At 36.4% G+C, this 16,679-nt stretch overlaps 1 protein-coding gene across 1 annotated transcript in view; it reads right to left on the reverse strand.

Annotated features, from left to right (window-relative positions):
- LOC137625927 (uncharacterized) overlaps window positions 1-16,679 on the reverse strand; it is a 205,809-nt gene that overhangs the window by 81,913 nt on the left and 107,217 nt on the right. Inside the window, exon 10 of the mRNA XM_068356940.1 lies at window positions 13,242-13,400. Within this exon, the coding sequence (XP_068213041.1) occupies window positions 13,242-13,400 (159 nt within the window). The remainder of the gene's footprint in view (window positions 1-13,241; window positions 13,401-16,679) is intronic.

The following is a 16,679-nucleotide window of genomic DNA, read 5'->3' on the forward strand; positions in this document are numbered from 1 at the left end:
AACAAGTGGTAGTTAGCGAATGATTGTTTGTAGTGGGGAAGACTGTCGGTATATTTGAGGTTGTTTGTTTACATTTTTTAGTTAGGTTACGACAGTGGTGAATGTTTCGGAGCGAATGCTTTTTTTATGTGACAGCTTAAGGCAGTTGTGTGAACGCTGGATGTACTTCAATATTATTACCAGCGTGGAAGTGTTCATTGGTTTTCAAAAGTAAGTACAGTTTTGTTTATCTTTGCTTGTCGTGTTTGTGAATGATAGGAACAATTTATTATTTATCTTTGATTATAGTGCGATAGTTCAGTTAGTTAGGAGTGTTCGTAAGTGTTTTTCTTTTTTTATTTTGGCAGGCCGTGATTCCTCCTTTGAGAGTTTTTTTTTGTTGAATTAACTGTTGATGACCTGGCCTGGAACTGATCATATTTAGACTGCTGTTTTGGATTGACGATTGTCGATGACCTGGCCTGTTTATAAAGATTGTGTATGATGATGATGACGATGATGATGATGATGATGATGATACTGACACCTGTGACTCAAGGAGTTGAGGCCGTTATGGCAAATTAAGAACTCTTCTGTTACCATAAACTGTAGTGGTAGTTTGCCGTGAAAAGACAGTTCGGCTTGTGTGTGGCGACAGTGTTGGTGTCGTAATATACATAAACACATATTTTGAGTTGGTGTGCGGTTTAGTTTTAAGTTTGTTAGGGGTTTTTTATTTGAATGGTGTTACGGTTTTTTTGGTATATTTATTAAGTTAAAGATTAGTTATAAGAGTAATTATTTTGGTTGTTGAAGTTGTATTGCAGTTTGAAGAAATATGTTTTAAGGTTATGTTTTGTTTTGATTTTGGTCCTTTTGTCCAAGAGTCCCGCTGCTGATAACGTAAGGGGAAAGATTGTATTGAGGAGACATTTGTCTGTTTAGTGTAATTCAAGGGTGTAGGGGTTGTTTTTGTAACATCCCACCACATTATTTTGGCGCCCGAACAGGGACTGCCGAGGTGGGATAGGAAGCTGGACTGTTGGACGAAGGACGGACTTAGGATTAAGGTTGATGAAAAATGGAGGAGCAATTAAGGGTTTTGAAGGAGGAATTGCGGCTGAGTAAGGAGCGTGAGGATAGGTTGCTAGTAGAGAATGAGAGGTTGCATTGGGAGAATGAGGCGATGCAGAAGGAGCTTAGGGAGTTAAAGGGAACTGTAGAGAGAGTGGAAGAGGGTGTTGAGATGAGGATGCGAGAAAATGAGAAACGAATGGAAGCAATGGTAGGGCAAGTAATGGGGATGATGAAAACTGTCATGGGTGAAGGTGCAGTCGGAGGAGTGGCTTCTGCTTCTGGTAACGGGTTGATGGTGGAAGAGGATAGTGTTAGTGATAATGGGGAAGGTAGTGATAGTGATATTGAAAGTAAAGGGCCTAGACATAGTAAGATTGGAACGAAGGGTGATAGGAGGACTGAGAAGAAAGGTAAAGATAATGTGAAGAAAGAAAAGAAGAAAGGTCAGGGTGTGAGTGAGGATGATCATGAATGGGTGAAGGTGGTTAGTAAGAAAAAGGGTAAGAAGGGAATAGTTAAAGATAGGTCTTTTGAGTGTAGAATTAGATTCATTGTATTCGAATGAAGAAGGCAACAAGAAGGGAGTAGGCAGTGAAGATAGTAGTGAGAATGAAGTAGAGGAAGTTTGTAAGACAGTGTTTATGACAGAGGTACCTAGGTGTGAAAGTTTTAATGAACATAGCAGTAGGGATGTATATGACTTCTTTAGGGAATATGAAAAGTTTTGTCAGGCTAAGTATGGGGACAGTTCGGCTTGTGTGTGGCGACAGTGTTGGTGTCGTAATATATATAAACACATTTTGAGTTGGTGTGCGGTTTAGTTTTAAGTTTGTTAGGGGTTTTTTATTTGAATGGTGTTACGGTTTTTTTGGTATATTTATTAAGTTAAAGATTAGTTGTAAGTGTAATTATTTTGGTTGTTGAAGTTGTATTGCAGTTTGAAGAAATATGTTTTGTTTTGATTTTGGTCCTTTTGTCCAAGATAACGTAAGGGGAAAGATTGTATTGAGGAGACATTTGTCTGTTTAGTGTGATTCAAGGGTGTGGGGGTTGTTTTTGTAACATCCCGCCACAGAGTAACCACACTGACATATTCCCAATGAAGCAACATTAATAACTATTTCTCTCAAGTGCGAAATGAACCTCTTCAAGCTAACTTCCAGAAATGAAAACATCTAGGGCGCAATATTAATAACCGGTTTTTTTTTTCAAATGCAAAATGAGCCTCTTCTAGCTAACTTCCAGAAAATAAAAAAATGCGCTAAACCTCCTGGCTAGTACAGTGGTAACATGTTTGCCTAGCATTCGCATGGCAGCAGATCGATCCTCGCCTGGGGCCGTGAGTTTAAGCTGTTTACTGGGGAGGCTACTGCTGTGGTAGGGCACCACAGTGGGGGGGGGGGGGGGGTTGGGGTTGCCCGGCTGATGTTCTGGTGAGCATCTATTCTGATAGAACTGGAACTGGACCCAGACACCTTTAACCTTTAGCCTTTCAATAAAAGCTTATTTCACAAATAAAAATAGAAAAATTCCTTTGAGTCTACATTTCCATAGTATGAAAGTTGAATGTGATAAATAAATCTGCAGGACTACAAAGCTAAATTAGACGGTCTACTATGAGATTCAGGGCCTCTGTAACACGGTTTTTTGGACTTTGCTCCTTATCAAAGCATCAGATGTAGCTGAAAGTTGACATATGTATATTTTACAACCACACACAAATTTGGTCAGCATTATCAATAACCTAAACCCGATAGTTTTAATTTTTATAGAGTAAAAATGATCTAGCCGACGCCATGGCCAGTGATATCGAGCCAAGAGTCGAAAACATTCATTACGTAAGCAATGTAAACACCTTTTGACAAAATTTTGCCCCGCCCATCCACCAGACACCCATTCACCTTCTTCCATCGGCTCTGAAACCCATAACAGTCAAGAATGGCTAACAGGATTTGGAATGCCCCCGTGGTTGCAAAACTGCATTTGTCTTACGACTTGCAACTTTATACAGTCAAGAGAAAGCCCGTGGCCATATTTACTATAGCCTGAATAGGTAATTATTCAGTTTCTAGTTTAAATCCAATGTTTATGGTCTGATTTGTATTTAGCGTAACATGATTATAACACTTGTAATGTCATTCAGGCTTTTGAACATTTCCATTAACTATTCACTATGCCACCAAGAGAGAGAGAAAGAGAGATTGTATGTAAACAGTCTTTATATAACTATTTTTGTTAAAATAAGATTTTTGTGCTAAAATCTCCATCAGACCAACGGATCATCCGATATAATTTTTTTTCTTCTTCATAGGTCGTGCGACCGTGTTGGCTATGTTTTGGGCATGACTGCATTTTGTAAATAAATCATGAATAGTTTTAGGAGTTTTATTTGTTCATCTAATGGGAATTTATAGAAGTAAAGTGAACATAATTCATTTATCCTTTAAAATAATTACTACATGTATTTACTACATGTAGCCAAACAAATAGTAGTAAAGATGATAATGCAATGAAGGAATGATACCATACTTTATCTTTAGCTTCAACATGGGCAATAACATACCCAGTTGCCATAATTTGTCAGCTTCATGAAATAACCTATCATCTAATGTTAAACTTAATTTCTGAGGAGGCCATGGCTTATTGCACAGTGAAAAAACATGACAAAGACTTTATGAATGGCGGAACGATACATAAATGTGGGTGGGGTATCTGTGCTAGCGTAGTAATACTACTGTAGCAGTAGTGCCGCAACAGTAGTATACATGAATTAAACCTTTAGGCCAACTGCTGAGATCCTTGAGGATCATTTAGCACTTCTTACAACTACTCGAGAAATGAGTTTTTATAGCCAGAATTTCAATTTTATAATCCAACAATGCCCATTATAGCCTTCAGTGTTATCCTGAATTATAACGAGGCCAAAGTGGGTGGAGCCTCATGAAGTCATCATTCTGACGATAATTATTGGCTTTTTTTTTTTTTTTTACAGTAAATAGGTAGGTAGATAGATAATAAATAAAAATTGCTTGACATTGAATAAGGCAGTTATCAAATCAAGCTTGTCTACTACGTTTTTGAAAATGACCAACTATTCCCTACACCTTGTCAATCTGATTGTGACCTATAAAGTAGAGTGTAAAGTAAGAGTAAGGTTATGAGATGTACGAGAAGGGAAGGTGGTGCAAGGTTGAATGTCATGTTGAATGGAGAGTTACTTGAGGAGGTAGATCAGTTTAAGTACTTGGGGTCTGTTGTTGCAGCAAATGGAGGAGTGGAAGCAGATGTACGTCAGAGAGTGAATGAAGGTTGCAAAGTGTTGGGGGCAGTTAAGGGAGTAGTAAAAAATAGAGGGTTGGGCATGAATGTAAAGAGAGTTCTATATGAGAAAGTGATTGTACCAACTGTGATGTATGGATCGGAGTTGTGGGGAATGAAAGTGATGGAGAGACAGAAATTGAATGTGTTTGAGATGAAGTGTCTGAGGAGTATGGCTGGTGTATCTCGAGTAGATAGGGTTAGGAACGAAGTGGTGAGGGTGAGAACGGGTGTAAGAAATGAGTTAGCGGCTAGAGTGGATATGAATGTGTTGAGGTGGTTTGGCCATGTTGAGAGAATGGAAAATGGCTGTCTGCTAAAGAAGGTGATGAATGCAAGAGTTGATGGGAGAAGTACAAGAGGAAGGCCAAGGTTTGGGTGGATGGATGGTGTGAAGAAAGCTCTGGGTGATAGGAGGATAGATGTGAGAGAGGCAAAAGAGCGTGCGAGAAATAGGAATGAATGGCGAGCGATTGTGACGCAGTTCCGGTAGGCCCTGCTGCTTCCTCCGGTGCCTTAGATGACCGCGGAGGTAGCAGCAGTAGGGGACTCAGCAGTATGAAGCTTCATCTGTGGTGGAAATGTGGGAGGTTGGGCTGTGGCACCCTAGCAGTACCAGCTGAACTCGGCTGAGTCCCTGGTTAGGCTGGAGGAACGTAGAGAGTAGAGGTCCCCTTTTTTGTTTTGTTTCTTGTTGTTGTCGGCTACCCCCCAAAGTTGGGGGAAGTGCCTTTGGTATATGGATGGATGGATGGTAATTTCTTAGGAAACTTATTTTGGGAGTTAGACTAGTAATCGAAGTGCTTTTGTATTTATTAACATATTTTGTTGGTTTGTTCATTATGACAATTATCAGTGGAGAGGTTTCAGAGTTCATAAAGGTGTACTGCTTTGCTTTTATTTAAACTTTAGTGTCATTGTTGCCAGAGATATAGCCTTCGTTACGTATAGCCAATCATCGATCGAAAAAGAGGGAAGAAATGCCGTCATAAGTTACGTAACGAGTGCGTTCGAAACCTTTTCTCTGAGTAAGTTGGCCCGTCTTCAAAAAACGTCACTTTTACATTATAAGTACCAAATTTATTCAACCTACGTAATGCAAAATATAGTCAAAATTTATGTGTAGATATAATGTGCATTCTGAATAAGCGTTATATTTATGAAATTCATAGATAAAAAATTATTGCGAAAAAACCGTATTACAGAGGCCCTGAATCTCATAGTAGCTTTTGGAAAGCAGGAATGACAATAAGAGTTTCTCAATGCTCTGCTTTCAAACAAAGTGATCAAATGAGTTGCCTTTGCATTTAAAGACTAGGTATAGACTCATCTGGTTTGAGCAGAGATGGAAATGTTAAGTGTACAATAAAATTTACATTTACATTCCCTGGTTGTTCAAGAATTTTTTCCAAAGTATGATTATATTTTCAGCTGAAATATAGATTTCCTGAGTGACAAGTGTTAGTTGAGTATAATCATCCAAGGTCAAATGATAAACCTGTTTGTTCTTATAATTAGGTTCATAATCGTCATTGAACCTAAGGAGGAATATGCCTATAAATCATGTTGACAGTGTTTGCATATATAAGAATAACAGGCTTAATATCAATTTTCTTATTGTACATGTTCACAGATACAAACGAAAATAAAAATACCTACCTTTTTCATTCCATTTTAATGGGGAAAATTCACACAAAATAAGTGGTAAATTAATACAGTTTCTGTCAGGGTACATTAAATCTCACCAAGGAATCTAATCTTTATCAAAATTGTAACTATTTAATTTTGGACAAGAACTGAATTACTGAAAAAGTTTTACTTACCATAGGATATGCATTGCAAAGGAAGTCAAGAAAAATTACAAAAACCTATATCATACAGTATTTATTGAGAACACATACAGAGAATCAAATATCACAGTTTTATTCTAAAACAATTTCTTTTATGAAATATAGTAGTCAAATTAAAGTTTTTCCTTTGATAACAAATATGTTTTATGTTGTTGCAAAAATCTACTTACACATAGTTCATCTCACCACTGAGGAGAGATCTATGTTTTTAGGGTCAGTGACATCAATATAGGGAAGACCAGTAACGAATCTTGATATCTCTGGCGTCTGATTATCCATACATTTTGAATCTGTGATGAACCACTTGTCTATGTCATAGACTTTTGAGGAATGATCATCATGGAGTTGTGCACACAGGTCACACCATGGCTTTGCATACATGTCCCATGTTGATGGAAACTGGTGGTAAGGTTTCCAACTGAAAATGTAATAAACAAAAGATATAAATCCCTCCAGGATTTCTTTCAAGTCTCTTAAATTTCTTGTCTTGATTCCAAGGTACTGCTCTGTTGTATATTTTATACTTTCTTGTTCCATTCATGACACAAATTACTGTACAGTACTTTCAATTTCTTATTTCTTAAATTAAAAATCTATAGTGTGTTCTATTTGCCTGTGACATCATTTCAGCAGAATCTCAATGTAATTTTTGTAAGACAAATATTCGTCTTTGTTGTACTACCCTTTGTAACTTCACAAAGCCTTTATCCATCCGCATCAAGTCCTCACACCTAAAATCTAGAATCTCTTCTCTTGTCAGTCAACATAAATTCAAAGGTATTATCTAGCGCTTGTGATATTATATACCCTTCATTAAAGTCTTTGCTTTTTTTCTTGATTTTATGTTCTAAACACAAATGCCAATAATATACACTGAAAAAGGTATATTTATCTTATACTATTTTTCAAATTAGGACTCATCCAATTTAGCTGTATCTTCCCTTTTATATTCTTGTACAGTGGTACCTCTACATACGAATGTCCCAACATACGAATTTTCCAACATACGAAGTAAAATTCGACCAAATTTCTGCCTCGACATCCGAAGTGTTGCTCCAACATACGAAGTAAACATTACGCCATTGAGCGTTGAGTGCTCAGTTCTCTGTTCTTGTGTGTATCGTGTGGTTGTCCTCTGTTTGGTCTGTTATTAACAGTGCTTAATTTCTTCCTTTTCTCACATTTCCTTTTTGATTTTACCTATAATCATGGTGCCTAAGAAGCTAAGTTTCAGTACAGGAAGAAGGCAATTCTTTCATTAGAATTGAAGCAAGAAATTATAGAAAAACATGAGAGCAGTGTGCATGTGAGTGATACTGTATGGCTAAACAATATGGCCGGAATAGGCCTATGATCTCGAGGATCATCAAGCTGAAGGCAGCCATTAAAGCAAATAACCATCGAAGGGGATCACCATTATTACAAGACATCGTAGCAATACCCTGGAAGAGATAGAACGCCTTTTGTTGATAGGGATAAAGGACAAAGAAATTGTTGGCAATGATCATTTGTGAGAAGGGCCAGCATGATGAACAGAAAGAAAGAAAAAAGTGAAGCAAAGAAAACCAAGATAGCATTAACAAGCTCTTTTAAATAAGACTTTTCTCTTTTTCTGTTTCTCTCTAAACATAGCATTAACATGTTCTTTAAATAAAATCTCTCTCTCTCTCTCTCTCTCTCTCTCTCTCTCTCTCTCTCTCTCTCTCTCTCTCTCGTTCTTCTTTGCTGTTATAGTGTTAGATACGTCTATTATTTTTTTTCCGAGAGAGAGAGAGAGAGAGAGAGAGAGAGAGAGAGAGAGAGAGAGAGAGAGATTAAACAAAAATGTGTTTAGAGAACAAATGATTTTTAACAGCGTCAACAAGTTGAAAAACAATTAAATGTAACTAAGAAAGTAATAACAGCTAATCTGAATTCCTTTATTAACTAAAACAAATATTGATACAAACACACTCGTGTGCGTATGCACAAACACACACACACAGGTGCAAGAATTGCTACGCAGTAAGAGAGACGGTCGGGGAGGAGGTAGAGATGGTGACTGCGATAACATACCGTAACTCGTCACTGAAAGTGATGAAAATAAAAAATCATAAGAAAAAAAATGTAAAAAATATGAAATATAAAAATAAAAAAAAAAATAAATAAGCTAAGTTAGATTAAAATTTCCGTAGTGTAAGTTACGGTATGTTATTGCAGTCACCATCTCTACCTCCTCGCCGATGGCGTCTCCTCGTGCGTGTGTGTGTGTTTGCGCATACGCACACGAGTGTGTTTGTATCAATATTTGTTTTAGTTAATAAAGGAATTCAGATTTGCTGATATTGTTTTTTTTACTTACATTTAACTGTCTTCCAACTCGTTAACGCTGTTAAAAATCATATGTACACAACACATTTTTGTTTAATCTCTCATTTTTGTTTAATCTCTCTCTCTCTCTCTCTCTCTCTCTCTCTCTCTCTCTCTCTCTCTCTCTCTCTCTCTCTCTCTCTCTCAGAAAAAATTAATAGACATCTCTAACACTAACAGTGAAGAAGAACAAGAGAGAGAGAGAGTATTTATTTATTTAAAGAACATGTTAACACCATGTCTACCTTCTCGCCGATCGTCCGTCTCCTCCTGGCGTAGCAAATCCTACACCTGCGTTGGCCTGTCTCTAAGGTAAAGTGGCAATAAAACATATTTTTTATTTATTATTTCTTTATAATTATCTTTTTTACATGCTTCTTTCATATTATGCAGTTATGTTATTGTTATGTGTAATTATGTGTAGCCATTTATTAAGGATTTATTATGGGTTTTTAGGCTGAGGAACGAATTAAATGAATTACCATGTATTCTTATGGGAAAATTTGTTTCTACATCCGAACATTTTCTACATCCGATGTCGGTTGTGGAACGAATTAAATTCGTATGTAGAGGTACCACTTATGTTGTGGGTTTCCTATGTTATAATTTATAAACTGGCATGAAATTTGTAGGTTTTTCTTGTATCTTTCTATATGAGAGAGGAATTAAAACAGTTAAGAGATAATAGTCTCATTAAAGTCAAAGGATTAAGTTAAGAGTTATATTGCCTTCAATATTCTGAAAACTTCTAAAAAAAAATATACATCTTGTAGTTTACCTGCGAGTTCACATCTTACCAAATCATCATTAGGGTAATAAAGAGTCCTTTATCACAATCTTAATTACCATATAATAACTTCCATAACTTTATTGGCTGCAGAGTTTGATAAAAGGATGAACACAGGTATCCATTTTAGTCACCACTTGGAAATCCTTCTTAAAATAATAAAAATGTTTTGTTCAAGGATCTCAACGATTCTAAATTTTCAGTCCCTTAAAGTAATACGTAAGTATGCTTCCCCAACTGCTGAGTCAACTATATGGTCTTGTACTATAGATACAGTACCATTATTCTAAAAAATATACAGTACAGTACACTGGAGATTCACGGGAGTAAGCATGAACAATTTCAGATATGCCATTACATCACCATTCAGTGGAGTAAGCTGTTGTAAAGTCATGTTACAAGGACAGTAAAAGGAACATGGGTCCAATTGGCTTAAATTTTTCTCCAATTCTTCCCTCTTTTCTAGTGTCTCTCCATTATCTTTTCATTTCTGTGATAGGAGGATAGATGTGAGAGAGGCAAGAGAGTGTGCTAGAAATAGGAATGAATGGTGAGCGATTGTGACGCAGTTCCGGTAGGCCCTGCTGCTTCCTCCGGTGCCTTAGATGACCGTGGAGGTAGCAGCAGTAGAGGATTCAGCATTATGAAGCTTCATCTGTGGTGGATAATGTGGGAGGTTGGGCTGTGGCACCCTAGCAGTACCAGCAGAACTTGGTTGAGTCCCTGGTTAGGCTGGAGGAACGTAGAGAGTAGAGGTCCCCTTTTTTGTTTTGTTTCATTTGTTGATGTCGGCTACCCCCCAAAATTGGGGGAAGTGCCTTTGGTATATGTATGTATGATGTATTTATACTGTTCATTTCAGTCTAATTTATTCCTTATACCTTTAATTATCCAAAGATATCCATATACCCTTTTCTTACTTACCTTGTTCCATTTTATTCAGTACTTTAAACTATATTCTATCTGTAATAATTCTTCTTTCAGAAATGCCAAACGCTAAAAGGTTTCCCCCATATTTCCATCTTTTCTACATCCTTTTCATTTCTGTTACTTATATGCCTTTTACTGTTCATTTCAGACTATTAATATTCCTTTTACCCACAGACTGTACCATCCTGCTCATAAAACTAGGTATGCTGTTAATTGTAATAGTCAGGCCTTCTCCATTTTAAGGCTCAATAGTACACAGTATTCTAGAAGTTTAATTCCAACTATGACCACATTGTGGAATGATCTTTCTAATCAGGCAGTTGAATTGGTAAAGTTCAAAAGTTCCAACTTCCGGCTAATTTTTATATGTTGAACAGGCAGACGTAAGTCTTCCATCACATTTTATATATCATAGATATATCTTAATATTGTTCCTGTTCTAAAAAAAACATTAATTGTTCATTACTTCTCTGGTAGTTTATTAATTTCTTTATTTCCTTTCCTCATCAGGCTATTATTGTTGGAGTCCATGGGCTTTTAGTATCCTGCTTTTTCAACTAGGGTTGTAGCTTAATAATCATCCTCATCTCCTCCTACGCCTATTGACACAAAAGGCCTCAGTTAGATTTTGCCAGTCATCTACATCTTGAGCTTTTAATTCTAAACTTTTCCATTCATCATCTCCTACTTTGCACTTCATAGTCCTCAGCCATGTACGCCTGGGTCTTCCAACTCTTCTAGTGCCTTGCGGAGCCCAGCTGAACGTTTGGTGAACTAATCTTTCTTGAGGAGTGCGAAGAGCATGCCCAAAACCATCTCCATTTACCCCTCATCATGATCTCATCGACATATGGCACTCAAACAATCTCTCTTATAGTTTCATTACTAGCTTAATATTTGATAATAATTAATAATAATTAATAATAAAATTGAAAGTTTACTGAATGTTGAGGATAATAGGGAGGCAGATATAATTGCTGTTGCAGGTGTTGAGGTGCCAGTGATGGGAGATGAGAATGAGAGAGAGATTACAATAGAGGAAGTGAGGAGAGCACTAGATGAAACGAGAGTAGGAAAAGCATCTGGTATGGATGGTGTGAGAACTGAGATGTTGAAGGAGGGGGGTGTGACTGTACTTGAATGGTTGGTGAGATTGTTTAATATGTGTTTTGTGTTGTCAATGGTACCAGTAGATTGTGTTTGTGCATGTATTGTATCACTATTATAAGGGTAAGGGAGATGTGCATGAGTGTTGTAATTCAAGAGGTATTAGTTTGTTAAGCATAGTTGGAAAAGTGTATGGTAGAGTAATGATTAATAGGATCAAGGATAAAACAGAGAATGCAATCTTAGAAATACAGGGTGGTTTTAGAAGAGGTAGGGGTTGTATGAATCAGATTTTTACAGTTAGGCAGATATGCGAGAAATATTTAGCAAAAGGTAAGGAGGTGTATGTTGTGTTTATGGATCTGGAGAAAGCGTATGATAGAGTTGATAGGGAAGCAATGTGGAATCTGATGAGGTTATATGGAGTTGGTGGAAGGTTATTGCAAGCAGTGAAAAGTTTATACAAAGGTAGTAAAGCATGTGTTAGAATAGGAAATGAAGTGAGTAATTGGTTTCCGGTGAGAGTGGGGCTGAGACAGGGATGTGTGATGTCGCCGTGGTTGTTTAACTTGTATGTTGATGGAGTGGTGAGAGAGGTGAATGCTCGAGTGCTTGGATGAGGATTAAAACTGGTAGACGAGAATGACCATGAATGGGAGGTAAATCAGTTTTTGTTTGCGGATGATACTGTACTGGTTGCAGACACAGAAGAGAAGCTTGGACGATTAGTGACAGAATTTGGAAGAGTGTGTGAGAGAAGGAAGTTGAGAGTTAATGTGGGTAAGAGTAAGGTTATGAGATTTACGAGAAGGGAAGGTGGTGCAAGGTTGAATGTCATGTTGAATGGAGAGTTACTTGAGGAGGTGGATCAGTTTAAGTACTTGGGGTCTGTTGTTGCAGAAAATGGTGGAGTGGAAGCAGATGTACGTCAGAGAGTGAATGAAGGTTGCAAAGTGTTGGGGGCAGTTAAGGGAGTAGTAAAGAATAGAGGGTTGGGCATGAATGTAAAGAGAGTTCTATATGAGAAAGTGATTGTACCAACTGTGATGTATGGATCGGAGTTGTGGGGAATGAAAGTGATGGAGACAGAAATTGAATGTGTTTGAGATGAAGTGTCTAAGGAGTATGGCTGGTGTATCTCGAGTAGATAGGGTTAGGAACGAAGTGGTGAGGGTGAGAACGGGTGTAAGAAAAGAGTTAGCAGCTAGAGTGGATATGAATGTGTTGAGGTGGTTTGGCCATGCTGAGAGAATGGAAAATGGCTGTCTGCTAAAGAAGGTGATGAATGCAAGAGTTGATGGGAGAAGTACAAGAGGAAGGCCAAGGTTTGGGTTGATGGATGGAGTGAAGGAAGCTCTGGGTGATAGGAGGATAGATATGAGCGAGGCAAGAGAGCGTGCTAGAAATAGGAATGAATGGCGAGCGATTGTGACGCAGTTCCGGTAGGCCCTGCTGCTGCCTTCGATGCCTTAGATGACCGCGGAGGTAGCAGCAGTAGGGGATTCAGCATTATGAAGCTACATCTGTGGTGGATAATGTGGGAGGGTGGGCTGTGACATCCTAGCAGTACCAGCTGAACTCGGTTGAGTCCCTTGTTAGGCTGGGAGGAACGTAGAGAGTAGAGGTCCCCTTTTTGTTTTTGTTTCTTTGTTGATGTCGGCTACCCCCCAAAATTGGGGGAAGTGCCTTGGTATATGTATGTATGTAATAATAATTAATAAATTAATAAATAATAAATAAGAAATAAAAAATAATAAAATAAAAAATTAAAATAAATAACAAAATAATAATAATAATAATAATAATAATAAAAAAACTACATGTCAAACAATAACTAAACTTACCTGAAATATTCACTGTAAGCAGTGTCATTCTTATCTAAGTAATGAAGATAGGCTGCCAAACTTTTGGCAGTTGGGAAGTCCAGTGCATCAATGTAAGAGCCAGGTGGTAACTGAGTTGAATAATTTGCAAGACCATAGACTACAGGCACAACATCATATCTGTGAAAACAATAAAGCTATACTAATATATTGTACTATTCATTCATAAAATTAACTGATGCTAATGTCTACCTTCATGACTGTACATATTTTAACAGGTAATAATTTTCAAGCGAGTTGAGTCGTCATATTAAAAGTATAACTTCTAAAACTAAACATTGTTAACCTTATATCAAGAAAAGGCTATAAATACATGTTCTTATTAACCCTTTTACCCCCAAAGGACATACTGGTACGTTTCACAAAACTCATCGCTTTACCCCCATGGACGTACCGGTACGTCCTTGCAAAAAAAATGCTATTTATATTTTTTTTTGCATATTTTTGATAATTTTTTGAGAAACTTCAGGCATTTTCCAAGAGAATGAGACCAACCTGACCTCTCTTTGACAAAAAATTAAGGCAGTTAGAGCAATTTAAAAAAAATATACTGCAAAATGTGCTTGAAAAAAAGATAACCCCTGGGGGTTAAGGGTTGGAAAGTTCCAAATAGCCTGGGGGTAAAAGGGTTAAGTTTCCTCAATAATAGCAAATAATCTTTAGAAGAGGAATGTAGCTCTTCATATACTTCGCCAAGTTTTAAACAAAACTTTGAAAGTTGTCGTCTTATCTAACAGCAAATTAGCAACCCAACATAAAAAAAAAAAAAAAAAATTCATTGTATCGCAAACTATATATCTGAATATTTTCTCACCCACCATCCAATGTGAATTATTTTTGTTCTAAATTCATCTATATATAGCAAGTATACAGTACCAAAAAATTCTGGATTTGTTAGTGGTGCTACAAATGTTTTGTTATCAACTAATATTAAAAGATCATAATATTCTCAACACCTTTAAAAAATGCTTTTATACACAGTCTTAATGAGCATCATGGTGAGATCAATGTAGGAAGTAACAAGTATGTATAGCACAAAAGAGTAGTGTACTGTACAGTACAGTAATAAAATATTGGGTATATAAGTTTTATAAAATCACAATTAACATCAATTAATCTTAACATATGGAGCAGTGCTAAACCAGTCTATGAAACATGTTGACCTGAACTGTGGAGTTAGTAGAAACAGAACATTTTATGATAAGGATTCATAAAATAAAGAAAAATCTATTGTGTTTAGCACAAAGCCAAACTCGGTATTCTGTATCAACTTTCCTTAAATTCCAGCATGGTATCTTTTTTAAAAATAAATGCTTGCACCTTATAAATGTGACGAGTCAACATTAATCATTGACTTAAGGTTTGCAATGGCAATTCATGAGAATCTACATTAAAGCTCTCAACAGGTGATTTTATCAAAGCTCCTGTCCATGTCCTCAGCCCCATAACATGAACCACATCCAATTCCTTTAGTTTTAATTTTAAAGCAGAAGAATACACTTGGCAAGATTAGATCTACATGTTGTGTTATAATATTACTCAAGATATATTCTTATCAGCATGCTACATGAAACCCCAATACAACTTTTAGTATATAAAGTTATTTTCTTTACCTTCAGCTTTGGCTGGTCTGTGGCTTCACAATATCAGCTTTTCATAAAAAGAATGCCCTTTTTTTTACTTCTTTTGTATAGGAGAGGATATTTTCATTTAGAGGGGGTAAAGTATTTGATTGATTTCACATCTTGAAAGAAGGCAACTATTTTTGGTGAGGAAAATCTAAATCCATGCGCATTCAACCATCTGTTTACTGCATTGATAGCTCTTTTCAAATATTAGTAGATAGACGATGCATCATGTTTTGTAGAATATAAAGCAGTTGCCATCTGTAATCCACAAAATCTCATCTTTATTTGACAACTTTGCTTTGTTTCCTAACAACACTTATTCTTTTTTAAATAATAATAAAAATCTAAAAAAATACATCACGCCAAAAAGTTAAAAGTTCCTGGCTTGTACCTAGCTTTCCCATAAGCTTTATTCTTACAAACTTCAATTAAATAGATTATACAAACAAATCACAACCTCATACAAACATTATAATTAGGCAGACTGGAAATACTGAAAAGCTATTAGAAAAACTTTCTTTAAACAATTTCTGACCACTTCTTTAGTACTGTATCTTGGTGAGGTTTGTAAAAGTGAGAATTCCCAAAAAGTATCTTTCATTATCTATATTTTACTTTACCCTTTATACACAAAAATTATGCTATATGAAGATATCCTTTATACTGTACGGTATGAGCTAGTTAACACTTATAAATGCTTTGAAATGCGGAGGGAGCTAATGCAGTATCTACTTATCAAGACTAGCTCAACAAGAAGACTGAAAGCCAATAAGTATCTTTCATTATCTATATTTTACTTCACCCTTTATACACAAAAATTATACTATATGAAGATATCCTTTATACTGTACGGTATGAGCTAGTTAACACTTATAAATGCTTTGAAATGTGGAGGGAGCTAATGCAGTATCTACTTATCAAGACTAAGTCAACAAGAAGACTGAAAGCCAAAAGTATAGCGTACTGATGCCATGGTTACTGCCATTGAAAGAATGTACTATGCGTAATGTGAATTCTTTCATTCTATATTAGATTATTCTTATGTGTATTTATTTTCATAACCATATCTGTATTTTTTCCCTTAGTGATACTATGATTCATTTTATTTCAATGTCATAGTTGAGATACTTCTAACATGATATGAATCTTACTATTCACCAGATGAGTGTCTACCAATTTATGTTAATATTCATATTTTGTTATTATTATTATTATTATTATTATTATTATCATTATTATTATTATTATTATTATTATTATTAATTGCTAAGTTACAACCCTAGTGGGAAAAGCAGGATGCTATAAGCCCAGGGGCCCCAAAAGGGAAAATAGCCCTGATGAAGTTTTGTGAAAGATTGAAAAAAGCAAATCAGACAATGGCCAGATCAAGTCAAATTTGGAAATCAAATTGCCTGAAATTACAAATAAAAATCAAACTATAAATCAGTTTAGTGAGATCGGTGTTACCCCTATAAACATGAGTCATGGTATGACAATGAAACAATCTCCAATAGATTTAGTAGATTTGAGAACAAATCCCTCAGAAGGATATTGGGAGTTGAATGGCAGGACTCTATTAGAAATGAAACTATAAGAGAGATTACTCGAGTACCATATGTGGATGAGATCATGATGAGAGGTAGATGGAGATGGTTTGGGCATGCTCTTTGCACTCCCCGAGAGAGGTCAGTTCGCCAAACGTTCACCTGGGCTTCACAAGTCACTAGAAGAGTTGGAAGACCCAGACCTACAAGGCCAAGGACTATGAAGT

Source organism: Palaemon carinicauda, chromosome 33 (genome assembly GCF_036898095.1).
Source record: "Palaemon carinicauda isolate YSFRI2023 chromosome 33, ASM3689809v2, whole genome shotgun sequence".
NCBI classification, from domain to species: Eukaryota; Metazoa; Arthropoda; class Malacostraca; order Decapoda; family Palaemonidae; genus Palaemon; species Palaemon carinicauda.